The sequence below is a fragment of the Melitaea cinxia genome, chromosome 18 (assembly GCF_905220565.1).
Source record: "Melitaea cinxia chromosome 18, ilMelCinx1.1, whole genome shotgun sequence".
Lineage (NCBI taxonomy): Eukaryota > Metazoa > Arthropoda > Insecta > Lepidoptera > Nymphalidae > Melitaea > Melitaea cinxia.
In genome coordinates, this window is record NC_059411.1 from 431796 (window position 1) to 454121 (window position 22326).

General features: G+C 35.7%; 2 protein-coding genes across 2 annotated transcripts; one reads left to right on the forward strand and one right to left on the reverse strand.

The window, feature by feature from the left end:
- Positions 1–247: 247 nt before the first annotated feature.
- LOC123662168 (ADP-ribosylation factor-like protein 2) lies at positions 248–4834 on the forward strand. Its single transcript, XM_045597051.1, has 4 exons — positions 248–493; positions 635–790; positions 1045–1243; positions 4347–4834. The coding sequence occupies exons 1-4, from the start codon at positions 429–431 to the stop codon at positions 4479–4481; spliced, it is 555 nt and encodes a 184-aa protein (XP_045453007.1). The 5' UTR covers positions 248–428; the 3' UTR covers positions 4482–4834.
- A 1240-nt stretch (positions 4835–6074) lies between these two features.
- On the reverse strand, positions 6075–10189 carry LOC123662222 (pinin). Its single transcript, XM_045597097.1, has 6 exons — positions 9937–10189; positions 9730–9864; positions 8569–8791; positions 8031–8325; positions 6943–7266; positions 6075–6278 (listed from the first exon to the last, which is right to left on the reverse strand). Exons 1-6 carry the CDS (start codon positions 10062–10064, stop codon positions 6139–6141), a joined length of 1245 nt encoding a protein of 414 aa, XP_045453053.1. The 5' UTR covers positions 10065–10189; the 3' UTR covers positions 6075–6138.
- Between the last annotated feature and the right edge of the window lie 12137 nt (positions 10190–22326).

Here is a 22326-nt window from a genome sequence, read left to right on the forward strand (position 1 = left end):
ATAAAACTTCCGATTTGAGACACACAATTGTGTTATATTCGTAAAATGTGTTTAATTTCGCATGGTGCTAATATAAGTAAGGTTTCCTAATATAAGTGCCACTGCCCTTAATAATATTTGTTTATAATATAATTTTAAGTAGGTCAAAATACTTTGCGCAAAATTAGTTCATACCAATTGTATAAGCTTCTTGGTTGATACCATAGCTACTGTTCAACCTTCAACACAATTCAAGTTTCAACAGCACTACAGCACTCCTTACAATCATGTCATTGTCAACTTGATTCAAAATAAACGTCACTTGTCAGTTTGTCACCTTATTTCATCCTTATTTACGCCGAATCGTGTTTTCAACTGTTCACTTAGAACCAGATGATTTCAATTATTATAATAAAAATAATGCAAGTTTGTTTAACTTAGAATTAAAAATGGGTTTCTTGACTATTTTAAAAAAACTACGACAAAAAGAAAAAGAAATGCGTATTCTCATGCTGTATCCTTTATTAAACTTATTATACTTTAGAGAAAGAACAATTATGACTCATTATCACTACATTAACTTTTTGTATGTTAAAATGTAAACGCTTTTAATTAAATATTCTCAAAAATAAAGTTTCCTTAACGCCAGAAACAGGGGTCTTGACAATGCGGGTAAAACTACGATTCTTAAGCGTTTCAACGGAGAACCGATAGACACGATATCTCCAACTCTTGGCTTCAATATAAAGACTTTAGAACATCGAGGATACAAACTCAACATATGGGACGTTGGCGGGCAAAAATCTTTGAGGTATGGGACTTTATGTAATTAGTTAATAAATATGTAAATACAGAAACCATCTATATACTTTTTTTGTATACAATAACACTGCTTGTCCGAGCTATCAAATATTATTGATAGATTGGCAGCAGTCAGAATTAATTCTTCATGTACACAATTAAAGTTTAATCAGATCTAATAATGAATATCTAAATACAGTAATGACTTAAGGAACAATAAGCATTCACTGTCTGTGCTAACATTTACAATTGCTTTATTTACAGATCCTATTGGAAAAATTACTTTGAAAGCACAGACGGAGTAGCGTGGGTAGTCGATAGCGCTGATGCAAGGAGGTTGGCCGACTGTGCTAAAGAACTGCACTCGTTGTTGAGAGAAGAGAGATTAGCTGGGGCGACGCTACTTGTGTTGGCTAATAAGTCAGATCTACCCGGTGCTCTGACACTGCAGGAAATCCGAGAGGTGACTATCTCAGGTTTTTTTTGTTTACTTTAAGATCATAACTTGTAGGATAAATTCTTCAATAATCATAGTTTATGTAAGTTATAAATTTGTTCTTCTTCTTTTAAATTCTAGCTTCCTCTAGGATTTGCCAACATCAGAGTTATTGAATTTGTTGTGTTATTTTGAAATTGACTCTACTAAATATGCTGGTTTTGTGAGATTACAAATTTATATAAATTTGTTATTAAGGCTGTTATGAAAACCTCAATTTTACATTTTGTTTTTTTTGCCACCTCATTTTTCCAAATGAATCCATTGAGTGGTTAATACTATAGTTCAATGTTTGTAATAAAATTGGCTTTGTTGGTAATTGTTGTTGTGTTTGACGAATATAAATGTGTCTTTTTCAACTTTGTAATACTGAAAGTGATTGAAATTGTATCGTCTTAAGCTGTTTTTCACCCTCTACCCCTTTTTCCCCTTTTTTCTTGGATTTTTATCTGTGTGACATTTAGATACACGTGGCCTGGGAAATAGTTTATTTGAAATTCATACCTCCCAGGCCATGTGTATCCGAAAAGATACACAGGTAAAAACCTTTTTTTTTGTTTCAGGACTCAAGAACGCCTTTTGGAAGAAAATATAAGAAAAGACATGAATTCTGATTCATATGTTTTCTTATATTTTTTTCTATTGTTACAGTATAAGTGTTGAAACGTTCAAATAAGTGATTTGCTATAGATTATTCAAGTGATGATTCCATTCAGGACCCCAATTTTATGCCCGATGAAGACTTTAGTGACACAAGTACGAGTGACTACAATGACAGTCAGATTTGGAACCCTCCTAGGTTTTCAAGGCGTTTGTCAACATTTTCGGATAGTGATATACCTCCATTGCCTGAAATAGAATGGCGTAGGTCATCAAGAACAGCTCCTGTCGATTTAGAACTCCAGCCACCAAACGTGACAAGTATTTCTGGTACTACTGATGCTCAAATTTCTGAACAAGAGTGGATGGAAGAAAAACTTTCCAACATAAAAAGGTAAATGCCAAGTCATGATGATCCTCCTGCCATAGATTATACTGTACCAAGTTCTGGTATGAAGGATATTTATGTCGGATTATTAGCTAATGCGAATCCAATGGACTACTATGGACCCTAACCCTAACATTCTAGAATATACCACAGAAAAAACCAACTTATACGCAACACAGTGTCTCTTATCTTCAGATTCTTCTGCTGGATCAAAAACCACCTATGGAATCCAGTAACCAGAGACGATATGTTGAAATTTTTGGCTCTAGTTGGCTGGATGGGTTTGATGAAATTACCAAGTATCAAAGATTACTGGAGAAACCACAAACTCTATGGTATACCCCTAGCTCGTACTGTTATGCCTCGGAATAGATTCGATCTGATTCTGAAATTTGTTCATTTCGCCAACAACCAAACTGCTGATACTGGTGACAGACTGTATAAAATAAAAGACACGCTCAATATGTTTATAAAAAACTAACAAAATGTTTACACACCAGGAGAAAAAAATTGTGTCGATGAGTCATTGGTCGCTTGGCATGGCAGACTTATTTTCCGCCAATATATTCCAAACAAAAGGGCCAAATATGGAATAAAAGTGTTCAAACTATGTACTGAGATGCGATATACATGGAACCTGATTGTATATTGTGGTAAATCGAAGGAACCTAACACAGAAGTCTCAGAAAAGGTAGTACTATCTTTGGCAGAGGGTCTTTTCAACGAGGGCAGGACCATCTACACAGACAACTTTTACACAAGTGTTCCACTTGCACTGCGAATGCGTAAAAGAAAGACACATTTAGTAAGGACATTGAGAAGTAACAGAAAATACTTGCCTAAGGAAGTTACCAATACAAAACTAAAAAAAGACGAAATAGCAGCTCAGTAATCAAGTGAAGGCATCGTAGCTTTGAAATGGCGTGACAAGCACGATGTGCTTATACTTTCCACAAAGCAATCTGGTCTAAAAACGATCGTCAAAGGGAACAGAAGAGGTGAAAGCATAAGAAAACCTGCATGTATTGAAGATTATAATCTAGGTAAATCATCAATAGATGTGAGTAACCAGATGGCGACTTATGGGTCAGCTGTACGTAGATGCACCAAATGGTATTGGAAACTGATGTTTGAAATTATATGGGGTACCAGCTTGGTGAATGCCCATTTCTTGTATACCAGTATACCTATAAAAAGAAACTTACAATCACAGAGTTTCGTGAACAAGTTATCACAGGTAAGCTCGAAAGATCCAATCACACATCAATGACTGCTACACCTAGCTCGGTCAGTGCTAAACATTATCTGGTCCCGAATATGAAAGATGTAGTGAAAAAGAAAGCTCGTTGTTCTGAGTGCTACAAGAAATACGGTCGACAAGGGAAAACCATCGACGGAAAACTACGAAAAGCTTCCCAAGTTGTAACAAAATGTTCTGTTTGTGAAGTGACCTTTTGTAAAAGTTGTTTCAATGATTGTCACAAATTTTTTGTTTCAAGTTCAGTTACTTTAATTATTTTACTATTTAGTCTTTTCCAGTGCCATAATAAAAATAGTTAATAAAATAAAAATACAAAAAAATATAAATGGTTTTATTGACTACTTGCCTCCTAACCTAGAAATATTAACCTAAAATTAAAAAGTCTATAATTTATTTTGTAAAATCACTGATTCCCAGACCATATACATCAGAAAAATGCGACAGGCCAGGGCTTTCATTTTTGTGTAATAGATGTATAGAAAACGTGTTCCTAAAGGATACACGGCGCGTTTACTAAGTAGCAAGATTTGTATACTTTTGAATACACAGTGTTCCAGATACTGTGTGTCAAAAAGATACATATAGAGCCTAAGGTATTAAACTCCTCCGAAACGGCTTGACCGATTCTCGTGAAATTTTGTGTGCATATTGGGTAGGTCTGAGAATCGAACAACATCTATTTTTCATCCTCCTAAGTTATAAGGGGGGTGTAGCGGGATAATAACATATATTCCAAAACAACGTTTGCGAGCTTAGCTAGTTTAATTATAAAGTTACTGTTAGTTACTGTAATCATTTGCTGATGATAAAATTCCTTACAGGCTCTGGAGTTAGACGGAATAAAGACACATCACTGGCGTATACTACGTTGTTCTGCCGTTACAGGAGAAAACTTGCTCGAAGGCATGGATTGGATGTTGGATGACATCGCATCAAGGATATTTACTCTTGATTAAGAAGTTGAACGCTTTATTTGCTAAAAACGACGCGAAAAATTGTCATGTGTAATATAACTCATAATTCATATTTCATGATATGGAAATAACTTGTGCATTTAAAATGTAACTATTTTTATTTGTTTAAATATTGCTTGATTGTAAAAAGAGAATGTTTGGAGGTGTGTTTAAATGTCAAGAGTAAAATGAATCTTCAATATAGTATTATTTATTATAGAAATTAAACAAAAATTGACTCTTACAAGCATAATCTATATGTCACAGCTATTTTGTACTACATTCTCGTGATGAAAATTTCAAACAAACTGTGATTATTATTTTTTTAAATTTCAATATAAATTTTTCCTAACAAATATCTCTATCATTTCATCTTTAAAACACATTACAATCTATTGTTATATACAGTGTTCAAAGTATAAAAATAACACTCGACTGTTGTCTTGTTTTACTTTGTGTAAACTGGATCATACTAAACAATAATTACCTATATAATACATAAGTGATTTTCAATATTTAAACCACAATAAGACAAAATACATATATATTAATATGTGACGCAAAAACTTTGTACCCCTTTTTACGGAAATCGCGCGGACGGAGTATTAAATTTCGCACACTTATTAGTTTATATAGAGGAGTGCAGAATGCTATTTTTTTTTTTATAGCATTACACACACTACACGTACATACTTACACACATATATACTTACACACATACATACTTAAATAAAATACATACACACATACATGCTCTTTTTATTATTATAGAAGTATAGCCTTTGACAACAGAACCTTAATAATATTCGAACTTATAATTTAAATTAATTATGGTCGAATTTCGACCACTGGGCACTACTAGAATGAATAGATTTGCAATTATTTTTTTTTTTTTTTTTGAAAATCAGCCTGTATACTGAAAGCATCAAACAATATGAATATCACGACAGAAACATCGCGTGATTATGGATGACCGCTAAGGTACATATTGTTTGAAAGCATCAAACAATAATTATGTACCGTAGCGGTCATCCATAATCACGTGATGTTTCTTAGTAACTTGGTAATAATCACCACCTTAGTAATATGTAGTAAGGTTTTAAATCGTCCCCCCCCCCCCCGCCCTTGATGAAATTTAACGTATTCTTTGTGCAAAGCATATCAAATGTTTCAAAGTATCTTTAAATACAAGTATAACCTGATTAAATTAAAAATTAAGGATTGATACAAATATGAAATATTGGAAAATAAAGGATTGATACAAATTTCCAGACAAACATTAAAATTTGCTTGTTTTTAATGAAGTGAAAACATATTTTCCGCACACACGTTCTTTCGTAGGTAGTAAGTTAGGCTGATCCGTCACGCTCTGTGGTGAAAGGCTCGATCGGGTGAACCCGGGACTCATTGCGTTATTGACGATAGTCAATGAAGTTTTCGCTTCTGCCTCATCTACCCTCACGTGATTAACGGACGAACCTTTACCATTGTAGTCTACTGTTGTTTGACAGAATAATATATTATTTAAATCGAAACCGCAAATATTAGTTACAGCTAGTGCCTAGTTACATAAATCTCAAAATAAAAACTATATTCTCGATTTTCCAAAGTTTATTTCAGTCAAGATCTAGCACAATTGTTACACGGAGGTTCGATTCTGTTAAGGTTCGGAGACATCTTTCATTTCGGTTTCATTTACAGTTTCGGAATCATTTTCATTTTCTTTGACGGCCTTAGTTTCATCAGCATCAGAGACGGAGGGCTTTTCTGTGCTGGTGTCCATTTTATTATCATCCGCTTCTGAAATACAATCAAGATATAAATCAGTCATTGTCCTTTTCTTTTTGTTATTTTTGTATAAATACTTTGAACTATAAAGACGTGATACAAAAAAAAAAAACTTATTTTGATGGAAATTCCATTTCATTTTAGATTAACGTTTTAATACCTTTTATTTATTGGCCAAAAGCCTGTCAAAATATGAAACTATTTTTCAGATATCATCATTACAGCCTATACAGTCCACTGCTGGACATAGGCATCCACAAGTTCACGCCAAAAATAACGTGAACTCATGTGTTTCGCCCATAGTCACCACGCTGGGCAGGCGGGTTGGTGACCGCAGTACTGGCTTTGTCGCACCGAAGACGCTGCTGCCCGTCTTCGGCCTGTGTATTTCAAAGCCAGCAGTCGGATGGTTATCCCGCCACCGGTCGGCTTCTTAAGTTCCAAGGTGGTTGTGGAACCTTGTTATCCCTTACGACACCCACGGGAAGAGAGGGGGTGGCTAAATTCTTTAGTGCCGTAGCCACACAGCACATTGTTCAGATATATTAGTTAACATTTACACTTATTAAATAGCACAACTGCTCAATGGCTCATCAACTTTAATAAATATAAAAAATTATATAAATAAATAAATGCTTATACCAACTATAAACATAAAGAAGTAACATTAAAATACCTTTATTTTCCACATTTTCCTCTGCCGCATGCCTATCATCACCATCACTCTCCTCCCCAGCTTCATCCACATCCATAGCAAACTTGTCTCTCTTCCGTCCGCCCTGACTATCCTCAATCGACTTGTTTTCGCTATTTTCCTGGCGATTAACGCTATTTTCCCGGCGATTGACGTTATTTTCCTGACGATTAACGCTATTCTCTTGGCGATTAATCTGATTCTCCTGTACATTTTCTTTGAAACCGGGACCTCTCGGTCTGAGACACTTTTGTTCTATCCGTTGCAGTTCTTCTTGTAATTCTTCGCGTTTTCTCACCATGTATTCTGCGGATAACAATTATTTTAAGATGAGGTTCTCATATGTTGGACATACGCTTTGAAATCTAGATAACTGATTTGAAAAGAGACCTTAATAGTACAGGAGCAAAAAGAGTAGTGAATACCCAGCAGTGAAAAGGATGTTGGAAGATTTTAATATAGAATAAATTGTTATATTGTTGTTTTATTTTAGATCAGTATAATGTATATTACACAATTGTGTTAACTTGCAAACCCAAACAGCAACTACATCAACAAGTAATACGACGTAGGTAGTTGATAAAACAGTCACTTATGTCGGTCAAAATATGCCTATTTTGACTTGACTCAAAAAAAAAATTATCAGATCATGACCAATTTAAATGAGTTCACACCATAAGCACCAAGTTTCGATTTAAAAAAAAAAAACATCAAAAACGGTAAACCCAATAAAAAGTTAAAGTATCACACATAAAAAAGAACAAAGAAAAATATAGTCGAATTGAAAACATTCCCCCTTTTTGAAGTCGGTTAAAGATAAAGGGAAATAACTTTTATTATGTTAAAATAAAGAAAAATTTGAAGGATTATAATAACACAACTACTGTATATTACTCACTGCGGTACATTGGACCATACTTGGCTGCAATTTTTAAGATCTTTTATTATTTCATACTTACCATTGAAGCTAAACTACTATTTTAAAACTTTAAAATTTAATTTAGTTACAGTTCCACACGATTTACTATTTAAATGCTTCAACGATTTATAAATTGTAACTCGATACTTACTCTCGTGGAATTTTCGACTTGAATTCAATTTCTCTGTTGCTTTTTCTGACATCTTCTTTGGTAACCAATATACGTGTGGTTTAGCTTTTGTCAGTATAAAGTTCCCTAAGCATTGCTGTGACGCTTCCCATTTCTCGAATTCCTGAACGCGAGCCATTTTAGCCTCAAGGGCCTTGATTGTCGCTTTTTTATGCTCTCGCTCGGCAAATAATGTCTTCCGCTCCTTTTGTTCTCTCTCCTTTTCCAATCTCGCCTGCTCTTCGATTTTTCTTTCGACTTGCGCTTTCTTATCTTCCTGAAATTATTTTAGGACTATAAATTACTTTTTACTTTATACCATTAATTTTTAAATGATCAGTGGGGTTTCAACGGTTTATGGTAAACATTAGTTCTTCATCCCCTTAGATTTTCATAAAGAAATATCTGACACAAAAAGAATTCTTACAATTATGATCCCAGGTCTTTCAACAACTACCTAAACATTTTTTTTTTTTTAATTTTTGACTAACAATATACAGATAAAATATCTTTTATTTACTTTAGTCTGTAATTCAATCTCTTCCTGTTTGAACTTTTGTAGGGTACCAAGTAGAGACCCAAATATTCTTCTATTTCGTTTCCGAGCCTGTTCATCATCACCCTGGGCCCGTAGCACGGCAGCTCTGGTTGGCAGTTCTCGGCTGACAGTTGAAGATACTTTGTTTCTTTTTGGTCCTGGACCATCATCTTCACCGTCACTGTCATGAACCCTTGCAGATAATCTGTAAATTGGGTTTTCAATTTTAAAATTTGATTTAAGTATAAAAAATATATATACATATAACACTTATGTTCACTAATTGTGAATTGAAATACTTTTAATTTTGTATTAATTTTTTTTTATCAGATATTTTTGATGAATTGTATTTGTAGTTTTTAATTTAGAAATTTTACAATATTATACATATTAACAATTCTCGACTTAAGAACTCAATATTTACAAATAGTTATGGTATAAATCATGTCCGGGTGGAATAGTACCAAGAATGCTGGCAGCATTTCCCCATTGAATCGCTATGCCGATTCTCTGGGCAAAATATGCACCAGTCCTCTTGTCATCAGTGGAAGCTATTAGACAAGGAATTATCTCTTTTAACAAATTTTTAGCATTGCTACTCCAAGGTCCAAGTGTATTGACTGCAAACGGCATAAAGATGTCATTTAGAATTAGTATTCGCTAATATTTGTACCATTTGGCCATTTTAGCTCCCACTTTTAAGGCTGTTTCCCTGACATGAGATGGAGCAAGTGTGTCAATACAGACTGCGGCCTTCAAAAGCACCTATCCCCTTTCCTAGGGAACAGCATCAGTAGGCTCAATAAGAGCAGAAACATTGATGGTGGCAAGAGCTCTTGCTATGATTTCATTTAGAGAACCGTGGTGGGAAAACCTACCTGAACTCTAGTTCTTCTTTAATGACTATGGCTGAACTCTAGTTGCAGAAAAAGAAATGTAGTTGGCAAGAATCAACTTCTTTTCCGCACGGACATCTATGCATTTGTATTAATCGAAGCGTATAATTACGATGTACGATTTCAAGAACATGACGAAGTTTGTACGGCTTATCAATCTTTTTAAAAGTATGAAACTTATTTTCGCATTAATGCCTTCGCTAGCAAGAACAATCACGCGATAAGATAATAATAAAGCTACCCTTACCTGCTAAAGACCGTCTTAGTTTCATGTTTGCGTTTTAACTGATCGTCAATTTTATAATTATTGGCTACATCGGGGTAGGAATTCCTACCGCCTAACCGTGCCCCACCTCGCGTGTAGTCTCCAGATGCGTTAAATCTATAATCAAACACGTAATTAACAATAAATTAAACCTCAATTTAAACATTTTGTCGATAAATAATCACTAACCTATCTGTAAACCGACCAGACGTTTGCACAATTTTCTTAATGTTTTCATCTATTTTAAACAAACTATTCTTTTCATTTTCTAATTGAGCACGTAATGTACTAAATGATATCGCTATTTCGGTCCCCATACTTATGAAATTTTTAAAACCCAGTCAATGAACATTAAGATTTCATTCGCATTAAGAGTTACGATCACAATTCACCAACAATTCATCAAAACTTCACAACTCAGAATTCAGAAGTTTGGACTATATGATACAGATAAAATAAAATATTTACATACATACGTTCCATTTTAGTCTTTAAGCTTTAGTTGTTTTGAATAGAACAAAACTCAAAACAACATTTAAAAAAAATGAAATCAAAAAATAAATTAAAAATAAATAAAGTAAAAAATGATTTATTAATAATTAAATACTAACAGTATTCATTATAAAAATTGTATAACTTTTTTGTCTATTCACTACTAGATGGCAGTATAAGCGAAATGTAGGTAATAGGTTACATATTTTAGTGTTTTAACCGACGTCAAAAAAAGGAGGAGGTTACTCAATTCCGATGAAAATGAACCGATTTTGATAATTCTTTTTTTGTTGGAAAGGAGATATCCTTAGTTTGGTACCATGGTAAGAAAACCAGGATCTGATGATGGAATCCCAGAGAAATCGAGGGAAACTCTCGAAAATCCGCATAACTTTTTACTGGGTGTACCGATTTTGATGATTTCTAATTTAATCGAAAGCCAATGTTTATCATGTGGTCACATTTAAAGTTCATCGAGATCTGATTACAACTTTTGAAGTAATCTTTGATAATGCGTATTTACTTGACTATTTTTTGATCTACCTACGTTGTATTACTTGTACAATATAAGTAATTGAAATCGGTTTTTCTTCGTTTGCCTGCAAACACAATTATATTCATCAAAACTTCAAAAAAGTATAAAGTTCAAATAAATACAGTACTGTATTTATTTAATGTGTTCATCATAATAACTTTATTGGAAAAACCGATTTTGCCTTTTTTAAATTAAAATCTAATCTTAAAAAAACGTCTTTTTCTGCATTTAAAGTTGAGTATGAAATAGAATTGGCTGGTTGCATCGGAAACACCTTGACAAATTTAGATAAAACAAAAAACGGTTTTTAAAAGTTCCATTAATACCGGATTTACAATTAGTAAAGAATATAGCCACCCCCTTTCTTCCCGTGGGTGTCATAAGAGACGACTAAGGGATAACACAGTCCCACTACCACCTTAGAACTTAAAAAGCCAACCGATGGCGGGATAATAGATAGATCCATAAACTACTTGACGTAATTTATGGATGGCCCTAAATATATGTTAATCAATACCTAATCATGGTGACGGCATCTAAATACTTATAATCTAGTTTTATATGTGAAAAACGTATACCTAGTTTTAAAAATTGTTGTCGGTAGTAATTTCACGCGGGATGCGCCTCCGCAACTATAACTGATAGCTTTCGCCTGTCAACGCCTCTGACAGGGTACTGACAGGTGGCAGGTGATGAACAACGCCCGTCAGTCGTAAAAATTTTCCTTTTATAAAAAGACTACCTGATATCCGCGACTTCCCTTGCGTAGTTGTATGTTAAATGTGGTAAGTATCAAAACAAATTTAAGTAAAAATAATTTTACGTTTCTGATAAATAATAAATTAGAAGACAGTTTTAATCTATAGGGTTTTTCAGTAGCTCGCTTGCTACTGCAGATTTATACTTATATTCATAGTGTATACGTGTTTACGCCATTTGTAATGGTTTTTAAAGATAAGAAAATTAAAAGAAATTATAATAATAAGGGTGGTATAGTTATAGAGATCGCGTGGTAATTCTGCTATTTTCTTTTTTTTCTGTTAGAACAACATATAATATCAGCAGATATTGACAAAAAAATATGAAGAAAAATATAAAATATATCGTTACGTTTTTCATTTAAAAGTATTTAAAGAAAACTGAAGCTCAAACCAAAGTCTAAAGATCGTCTTTAGATCGATTCAATCGCAGCCTGTGTTTTATAGTCTAGAGCAAAGCGCGTACGTAAGCGTAAAAAGCTCTTCGAATCATCTTTTTATGTAACTGAGGTAGGGCACAGCAGGAATTTCTTACTCAAAATATGGAGCAGCCCGACTGGGGTAGTACCTCGACCTTACAGAAGATCACAGCAAAATAATACTGTTTTAAGCAGTATTGTGTTCCTGTTGGGTGAGTAAGGTGACCAGAGCTCCTGGGGGATTGGGGATTGGGTCGGCAACGCGCTTGCGATGCTTCTGGTGTTGCAGGTGTCTATAAGCTACGGTAATCTCTTACCATCAGGTGAGCCGTACGATTGTTTGCCGACCTAGTGATATAAAAAAAAGAGCTTGCTCCATCTCTGACCTCGTCTCTGCTCTAAAGCTAGACTGGGGTCAAAAGTAAGCCTATTATATAATTAAAAAAAAAAGAACTCTAAACTATAAATAAACAATGAAATTATGTTATATTCTAGTACCTTTAAATATAAAAAACGAGTATGCTTTTAGACCACACGACTGAAATTAAACTTCAGTAATTGCCCTACGGTAATATACGAAACCCGACGCCGCGTTGGCGCAACGATTACAGCCATGGATTGTACCTGTTGCGCTGGCGGTTGTGGATTCGATCCCCGCACATGACAAACATATGAATTGGCCATACAGGTGTTTGCCGTAGGTGCTCTCAAAGACAGGATTAGAAATGAGACTATCCGCGAGAGAACGAAGGTAACCGACATAGCCCACAGAATTAGCAAGTTGAAGTGGCAGTGGGCTGGTCATCTGTGTCGCAGGACCGATGGCCGTTGGAGTAGACGGGTCCTAGAGTGGAGACCGCGTCTTGGCAAACGCAGTGTGGGACGTCCTCCGGCCCGTTGGACCGACGATCTACGTAAGATTGCCGGTGTAGGCTGGATGAGGATTGCGGAAGACCGGGATGTGTGGCGCGAACTTGGGGAGGCCTATGTCCAGCAGTGGACTGCAATAGGCTGAAGTGATGATGATGATGAGTGTTTGCCGTGGTCTGGGTGTTTGTGCAGTCCTTGTGGGTCTCCCCGCCGTGCCTCGGAGAGCACGTTAAGCCGTCGGTCCCGGTTGTTATCATGTACACCTGATAGCGATCGTTACTTATATCATTACAGCCTATACAGTCCACTGCTGGACATAGGCCTCCACAAGTTTACGCCAAAAATAACGTGAACTCATGTGTTTTGCTCATAGTCACCACGCTGGGCAGGCGGGTTGGTGACCGCAGTACTGGCTTTGTCGCACCGAAGACGCTGCTGCCCGCCTTCGGCCTGTGTACTTCAAAGCCAGCAGTTGGATGGTTATCCCGCCACCGGTCGGCTTCTTAAGTTCCAAGGTGGTTGTGGAACCTTGTTATCCCTTAGTCGCCTCTTACGACACCCACGGGAAGAGAGGGGGTGGCTAAATTCTTTAGTGCCGTAGCCACACAGCACCGTTACTTATAGTAGGGAATATATCCACCAACCGGCATTGGAGCAGCGTGGTGGATTAAGCTCTGATCCTTCTCCTACATGGGGAAAGAGGTCTGCCCAGTAGTGGGATATTACAGGCTGAAGCGATAATATACGAAACGTAACTCTCTATCTTTCTATCTTCACTAACTTAAATCTCCCTCTTAACTTCCGTTAGCCTCGCCTAGATAAGCCAGCTAAGATACGCCTTCATAGCTTCGCTTCGCTTCACGCTTTTGTGTCGATGTGGTGAGTCCTAAGGCGTGGCATATAGAGCGATTTTCCCGAACGCTGCGCCCACGCATTTAGCTGTCGCCACTCAACGACACAGAGATATATCACATGACTGCATATAACACATTATCTCTTACATACACTGTCAACGAATACACATTAAACATTACATGTTGTTCCATTATTTATTTTAAATTTAAAATGGTATGAATAACTCTGGATTGGATATTCGTATTTGCACTGATACCTATTTGTTACCAGTTTGGATGTCTGTCCTTGTGGGTCTCCCCACCATGCCTCAGAGAGCACGTTAAGCTGTCGGTCCCTGTTGTTATCATAAACACCTGATAGCGATCGTTACTCATAGCAGGGAACATATCCGCCAACCGGCAGTGAATCAGCGTGGTAGATTAAGCTCCAATCTGTCTTCTACTCAAAGAAAGAGGCCAATGCCCAGCAGTGGGATGTTACAGGCTGAATAAATCATCGTGATGAATAACTCTGATAAGAGCCTGTGTCACCGGTAATGTATAAAGTTTATCCTGTACATAAATGACGAATAGAACTTAACAGCAGGAGGTAGAATGGGTATTTAGAACCTCAATTAAGAAATTGTGGATAGAAGCGTGTGTAAACTTTTACAGTGGAATTCGATGGTAAAAAGAATAATACATCGTAAACTTGTATCAGCTTCATACCGTCATCTGTCAAATAGCGTTATCCACAACTTGTGAAACAGGCCCTTTACATATCCTACTGATAAAGTAAGGTATAAGTAAAAATAGTTTGAAATGAAATAAGTTCAACTAACATGGTACGAAGTAGGTAAATAGATTAAACAAGCCAAGAGCGAGACCAGTTTTTAAAGTCAAATTAAAAATGTAGGAAAACGCATTTCTTTTATAGTAACTCCCACTAATTTTAATTTTTTTACCGACTTCAAAAAAGGAGGAGGTTACTCAATTCGACCGTATGTATGTTTATGTATGTTCGGGGATAACTTCCTCGTTTATGAATCGTTGATAATTCTTTTTTTGATGGAGAGGAACTATCCAAAGGGTGGTACCATAGTAAGGAAACCAGGATCTGAAGATGGAATCCCCGAGCAATCGAGACAAACTCTCGAAAATTCAAGTGACGACTAGTACGGTTATTAATTTTTTTCGTCTACTTACGTTGTATTACTTGTCCATGTAATTGAAGTCGGTTTTTTTTTCGTTTGCGATCAAACACAATTATTCGTTAAAACTTTGTCCTAATGGCCACTTTTTAATGGTTTTCAATTTACTCAAAAAAAACGAGTGTGCTTTGGACCACACGACTAAAGTGAAACTTCTTCACCTCCTACAGTATGTAATATACGAAACATAACCTCTCTCTTTATCCTCACTAACTTATATCTCCCTCTCATCGGAAGCGTTCGCCTCGTCCAATCACAGTTTTCGTAACGCTCTCGTCATGCATTCACCAGCTTACTCCCCATATCAAGTCCGTAAAGAAGATTTACTTCAAAAACAAAATGGATGGACTACAAAGTATTAGTGATAGACTTACATAACACACCGCGGGTACTAAGTCGTAAAAATAAGTCTTATATAATATTATTAGATTATGAACCAAAAGGAAATGGGCGGAAATTACAGAAAATTAATTATTTTCATAGCATTCAACAATCGAGTCCAGTAAATCGGCTCGGTGTTTAGTTAAACGACGTATCAGAGTGTCGTAGGACGGTAGCAATGAAAAAAGCAATTAGCAGTAATGCGGTGACGCTGAGGCGTCGGTCGGCGTCTAAATCCGAGCGGCGGCCGAGCGTTCACGCGTGTATGAAAAATAGCTGTCGGGCCGCGTTCTCGTACTCGCGCGCGAATTTATAAACACTTTTATTTTAACTCGGAAAATACAAATATAAAATAATACTTAATAAATTCAATTATAAAGTTCAATGTGGAATAGACAAGTTAGGTAACACAAATTATCTATACAAAAAAAAAACTCAATCTCAGATTAGAAAAAAGTAGTTAAAATTTTATATAATATAGCTGTTAACAGATATTTAATTTGTAAAAATTTGTCAGAATTTTATTACTAGCGAGTTATAAAATTCATGAAAAGAGTATTGACATGCCGGTTGCAACGACTTCAGGATAAAGCTGGCTTGTACAAGTGGGACTACAACTTTATGATGGCATAAACTGATGATGGTATAGTCAAATAATGATGACGATAACTGTAGTAAGCACTGTTGCTGTCGACAGTACCTAGCGACGGGACTGTTTGTATTCCATCTCGCATTTTTGTCCCTCCGTCACGCCGCTTGCCGTAATTGATGCCGCGACGGACGACGAACTACCGGATATTATTAGTTAGCCAAATATAGATCACGTGTAATTTCCTAATTACATTATTGGATTTACTAATGTTCCTACATCGACTTATAGCAAAAAGGATGAAGGTATGGAGAAAGTAGGAAAGGAAAACGAAAGAAAACATACAAGGGAAAGAGTGGGATTTTCGTGGATTTTTTTTTATTTGAAACATGAGAGAAAATAAGTTCCTTCATTAATTTTTACTTTCATGTTTTAATTAGTTTGAATTCTTCATCTTCACACTAATTGATCGAGTTATTTCGTTTCTCATTTTTATTACAATTTTTGACGGACTTCGTCGATCTGGAACAAAAGTCACTGGAACAAATTTGCACATTTTCTTTATTGCATTAACTAAAAAAATCTGACGTTTGTTGTTATATTAAACTACCCACGGAGAGCAATGAATGTCTTCTTAAATTTACAACTACCTTGCAGACAAAAGACACCCCAGCATGTTATGACAATATTAATTTTGATTTGTCGCACTCAACTTAAAAACTAAAAACAAACACACAATTAATCAAGCTGTCGTGTCGCGATCAAAGAGAGCCACGCCGCCGCCATTACGACGTTCCCGCCGAAACGGACCGGTCGCCATTTTGTTTGTTTGTTACAAGACGTATCTGGCGTGACGGTTGCAAATAAAACGTTTAGCTGATAAATAGCGCGGTACGTCACGTTTACGGATTATTTCGTTATATTTCTAAATCTTAAAATATATTCAAATGAAATGAAAACGGCCGGAACTAAATGAGTTTTCGTTAAAAGTTCGTAACGGTTACGTATGGTGCGCACCGAGTCGTGTGAAATGACACATTAACTATGATCAAGTCGTTTGTCTTCTTTCGTCTTAATTAAGCCAATGAAATGACGATTTTTCATTTATTAAATAAAAATATTGATAAAAGAAAACCATAATTTATAAAATTTGGAAAATTAAGCTCGGAAAATGTGTGAAAATGTTTCCTTTAGAACTTTAAGATCAATTAGGCATTTTAGGACAAAACAGAATCGAAAAGTCAATGCTTTTTTTTTAATTTTTTTTGACATTAACTTAAAGTATAGCGTCCGTGGAATGTCAATAAGGCATAAAATAAAAATATATCCAGAATCCATAAGTAAAAAAAAAAGTTGAAGATAAAAACACAAGCACAGTGCCACACTAGGTTAACAAACGCAATGGCGCGGACGCGAGCGGCCGCCTCAGGCCTCAACAAGGTGTATCGCCTCAATGGCCCGCAGCCAGACGCATCGCAACGCCTCGCACCGCGCAATTAGCGCACTCGTTACTGCGCAATTGATGCACTGACAGACTCTAATTGATATCAATTTTATGTTTTATATTATGACTTATATCGTCATGGACTTTTGGAAATGATTTATTATTCGATCTAGCCGTTTGTTTTACAAATGAACTGTACATTGATTTTTCTCTCTGAATCATGTTTCGATTACGGTAAAAATTCTTAGTATTGTGCATACACTTTTTTTTATTATGTTATTTATTACTTACTTTTATTGTTTTAAATAAACTAAAGAAAATAATTATAACTAAAAATTATTCAATACCGAAAATAAATTTTTCTTTACAAAAATCCATTCCACTCTGCGGTTTTTCCTCGTCTTGCCTTCGTTCAACAGTCTTCATTTACATTCATATCAAAAATCATTGCAAAAGATGCCGAAGTTACAACACGAAAAAATAACAAACACCCATTCATACATACATAAACCCATAGATACGTACATCTTCACAAACTTTTACATTAACAATATTAATAGAAATTTTTCCGCGAAATCTCGTTTCATTGGCAAGGGGTCATGAATTGAGTTAATTTGCTAAACGACAGTGAAGCGATTTCTGCGTATTTACGGCGTCAGAGATGAAAGCGTATTCCTTGAAGACACGCGACGAGTCGCACTGCCGCGCTTCGGTGGCGCGTCGCGACTCGCCTGGTGCGTCCCTAGCTTTATAATTATATAAATACTGGCTATTTTGCATGGCTATTGTATTTAGCTACTAGATAAATATGCTACTGAGTATAAAATAGTTTGTTAAGTTAATTTGGTTTTGTTAAATATATGAAAAAGTTTTATAACGTTTAACAGTTTTTAAAGAACTAGGCTAATTGGCTATTAATAATAAAAGTATTTAGTAAAGCTGCTACCCATCTTTTGTTTACTTGTTTTCGGTTACATTAGTTTATAGCAAAATATTTGATGCTTTGAAAATAAGCTTGTGCTCATTACTGAACTTAGTAAGTAAGACGTTAGTTAAATTATCGATAGCTAACATAATATAAATTTGATATCGTATTTTATCAGTAATCGATCGATTATCACTAAATGACAAATCGTCGGTCATACTGCAATACCGCGTAACGACAACACGTGTAAAAAGCAACAGTGGAATAAAGAAGGTCGTAAGTAAAGTGACGAATATTTTACAGGAGAGAGAAAAACCTAGTAATTTTTAAGTCTTAAGTTCACTGAACTACTTATAACTCTACATTTTGTTTTAAGCTTGAATGTACAATAATGATTTTGCCAAGAAAATCACGTATTCCTTCCAAATAAAAACATGAATTCGCTTTGAAATTGTTCGATTAAATTAGTTCATTGAGATTTTTTTTATTCCTTCATACTTAATCTAAGCACGTTTAAATATTTATTGTAGTATAACGAAATTTTACTACGATCACAAAATGATAACTTCCAAAAGGAACCCACAGGTTTTTCAGGCTTTGGTTCTATTTGATAGCGCATATTATCGAAATTCTTAAGCCTGATATACGTTTTCCTAGTATCGTATCCTGTTTAATTTGTCTTTTCCAGGTTTCGAGAAAACGAAAACGAAAGGCTTTCCCCTCGTTTTCTTTTACTGTATCTCTCTTTATAGCATTTTCCAGAAACCACTTGTAATCGCTCTCATTGGTTAAACGTTACGTAATTATGTTATCAAGACAAACATAACAAAAATCATTATTTATGTATCAATAATGTCTAAATTCTTCAATTTAATTATTTCTTAATGGTTTGGAAATAAAGCGTTGATACCACGGTTGATACGTAGGCACAGTGACGCCGAGCGACTGATGAATCACTGAAGTATGAGACGTTACTTCAAAGAAATTCTCCGCGGCGGGCGATCGAGCCAAACTTGTGAAATCGTCAGGGTCCCTGCACCTACTGGTTGTTGTCCTGTATTGCTGAGGACCCGCTCATCTACCGGAGCTTACAATATCAATCATTATTCTATAATATAAATCTATATATTAATACCTACGTGGAGCAAAACCTTTATACCCCTTTTTACAAAAACTGCGCGGACGGAGGGATATGAATTTTCACACACTTATAGTTTATATGAATTAGGACTGCAGAATGCTTTTTTTTTAAAGTTATGCATAAAAACTATATTAAACCAATAAAAAAACATTGCACACACTACAATGTATTTGAGACACACACGCGCATATACTCTTTTGTTTATTGTTATAGAAGTATAGTCTTTGACAACAGAACCATAATAATGTTCAAACTTATAATTTAAATTAATTTTGGTCGAATTTCGACTACTGGGCGACCTCTAGTATATTTAATTTTGTTTGTGTGTGTGTATGTGTGTGTTTGCAATTCAAAGTTTGTAAGCCTTCTCATTGTACCTACGTAGTTATTTTTCAAGTAAAAATTTTGCACTGGACACTTATCTCCGAAGGTATGATATAAATAAATACCTAAATCAGGGAACACATAAAAATTGTGAACTTAATTATTAAATACTAGCCGACCTGTGCCGACCCTGTATGTTTGTTGGGCGTTAATTATTTTTGTGATGCAAATATATAGTAAAGTTTTCATCTCGCTAGGATTTCTCCGATTTGACTTACATATACTTTCTATTATTTTTCACTGATTTTTTGTTCAATAACAATAAAATATAGCCTATGTCACTCCTGAATTGTGTAGCTTTCTGTTAGTGAAAGAATTTTCATGATCGGATCAGTATTTGCGCAGATTACACCCTGCAAACAAACAAAGTTAAAAACTTCACCTCTTTATAATAGTAGTATGGATAATACAAATTCTTGAGCTTCTAAAGTTTCACGTCAGATAACTCAGACATATCGTCTTGTGTTACCAGTGAGCTGTGACAGACCGACAGTCAACAATGGACGGCGCCTCACTACCTAATCAGATGCATGTGCTGTCGCAACACTACCCTACCGTTATGTGACGCCGCAGTGATGAGGAATGTTTGTATCGATAAAAATGTGTTATTGATAGTTTAATTATTTTTTTAATTTTTAGTATAAGTACAATACGTCAAAAAACAGACACCCTGAAGTTAGCTAGTCAACGAAGAAGAAGTTAGCAACGTAAAGTTAGCTAGCCAATGAAGTATAAGTTCTTACGTGCGTACATAAGTACACACACTTTTTTTATTAGTATTTAGTATTTTTACCCTTTTTTACATAGTTAATCGCACCCATAGGATACATATCATATTTTGGCGACCGAAAAATACGTACAACAGTACAACCGCCATAGTATGACAAACATCTCTAAAGAGTCTATACGGAAATTTCGATCACATTTCACGAATCGAATCCGTGACCTCAAGAGCTAACAGTTGCTATAACCACTGCACTGATGCGCTAGAGTATTAGCCGTAGCAACTGGCTGCCTTAACAAAATAATACATATAACGTGAAAGAATTAATGAAGGGCACTGGTGCTTCAATTACCTTATGTAATATAATGTATAGGAAAAACATAGTGTTCATCGTTTTCTAAAAAGTAATAAGGGATATAAACTAACACAATCTATAAAATTATTTATATTCTAATCTAGCCTAACTGAGGTAGGGCACAGCAGGAATTTCCTGCTCAAAATTTGGAGCAGCCCGACTGGGGTAGTACCTCGACTTTACAGAAGATCACAGCAAAATAATACTGTTTTCAAGCATGATGGTGAGTAAGATGACCAGAGCTCCTGGGGGGGATTGGGGATTGGGTCGGCAACGCGCTTGCGATGCTTCTGGTGTTGCAGGTGTCTATAAGCTACGGTAATCGCTTACCATCAGGTGAGCCGTACGCTTGTTTGCCGACCTAGTGACATTAAAAAAAATCTATAACACATACTAATAGGTAAAAAAACGAGTGTGCTTTACCTATACCACACGACTGAAGTAAAACTTCTTTAGTAATAGGCCTGCACTGTCTTAGATATACGAAACGTAACTGACTATGAGAGAAAGAGAGAAAAAATGTGTGCTCGCACCTCTTTCTCTTGCTCCATCCACCTCGCACTTTTCGTAACGCTCTCGTCACGAATTCACCAGCTTACTCCTCAAGTCAAGCATAGAAACAAAAACAAGTTTTACTTAAAAAAAATCGTATTAGCCTATCATATGAAAATCTAACAATAAATTAATTGTCATGAAAGTTAAAATAGTTCGCATCACTACGGCTCAGTAGCGGGAAGCGGCGTCTCTTTGATATCGATACTTGTCAGTCTTATTGTCGCGACGTCGCGGATGTTCTCCTGTTCTTACACATGTTCTAAATACATTTATATAAATATTCTTACACACACAAAATACACATTTATATACTTATCGCACTAACACAGACTTAAATGCCTTGCCTGTAAGGGTTACAAAAGGTAGACTTAAAAGTGATAGGCGTTACTGAAGAATTTTATTTGAATATTACCTAAATGACTACGTACGTACACAAACACACACACACACAGCCTATCGCAGTCCACAGCTGGATATTAGGCATCCACAAGTTCGCGCCAAAAATGGCGTGAGCTCATGTGTGTTGCCCATAGTCACCACGCTGGGCAGGCGGGTTGGTGACCGCAGGGCTGGCTTTGACGCACCGAAGACGTTGCTGGCCGTCTTCGGTCTGTAGGTACCATACAGGAAACGTACGTACCATTCCCTATTTTTTTTTACAAGTTTGTAAAAGCTTACTGACCAGAGCTTATTAAAGAGCAACGTAATTATTTGCACATTGTATAAATACATAGTATTTACATACGGTTTAAAAATATTTACTAAAAATTTAGCTGACAACAAAACTGCTAACAGCTAACATTTAAAGTAGTAGATAGTATATCAGTAGGTCTATCAAGTAAATAAATAAATTTTAATAACGACTGAAGCATATACGACGTATCAAAAGTGCTTTTGAAGATTATCTGAACAATTTAGTTATTTTGAACCTACCTTTAAAAACCTGAACCTATTAGACTTAAC

Coding starts and splice junctions, on each gene's coding strand:
- LOC123662168 (XM_045597051.1), top strand. CDS start 429: ATGGGTTTCTTGACTATTTTAAAAAAACTACGACAAAAAGAAAAAGAA. Junction 494..634: donor GAAATGCGTATTCTCATGCT/GTATCCTTTATT, acceptor CGCCAGAAACAG/GGGTCTTGACAATGCGGGTA. Junction 791..1,044: donor GGCGGGCAAAAATCTTTGAG/GTATGGGACTTT, acceptor CTTTATTTACAG/ATCCTATTGGAAAAATTACT.
- LOC123662222 (XM_045597097.1), bottom strand. CDS start 10,064: ATGGGGACCGAAATAGCGATATCATTTAGTACATTACGTGCTCAATTA. Junction 9,865..9,936: donor TCTGGTCGGTTTACAGATAG/GTTAGTGATTAT, acceptor GTTTGATTATAG/ATTTAACGCATCTGGAGACT. Junction 6,279..6,942: donor GGAAAATGTGGAAAATAAAG/GTATTTTAATGT, acceptor ATTGTATTTCAG/AAGCGGATGATAATAAAATG.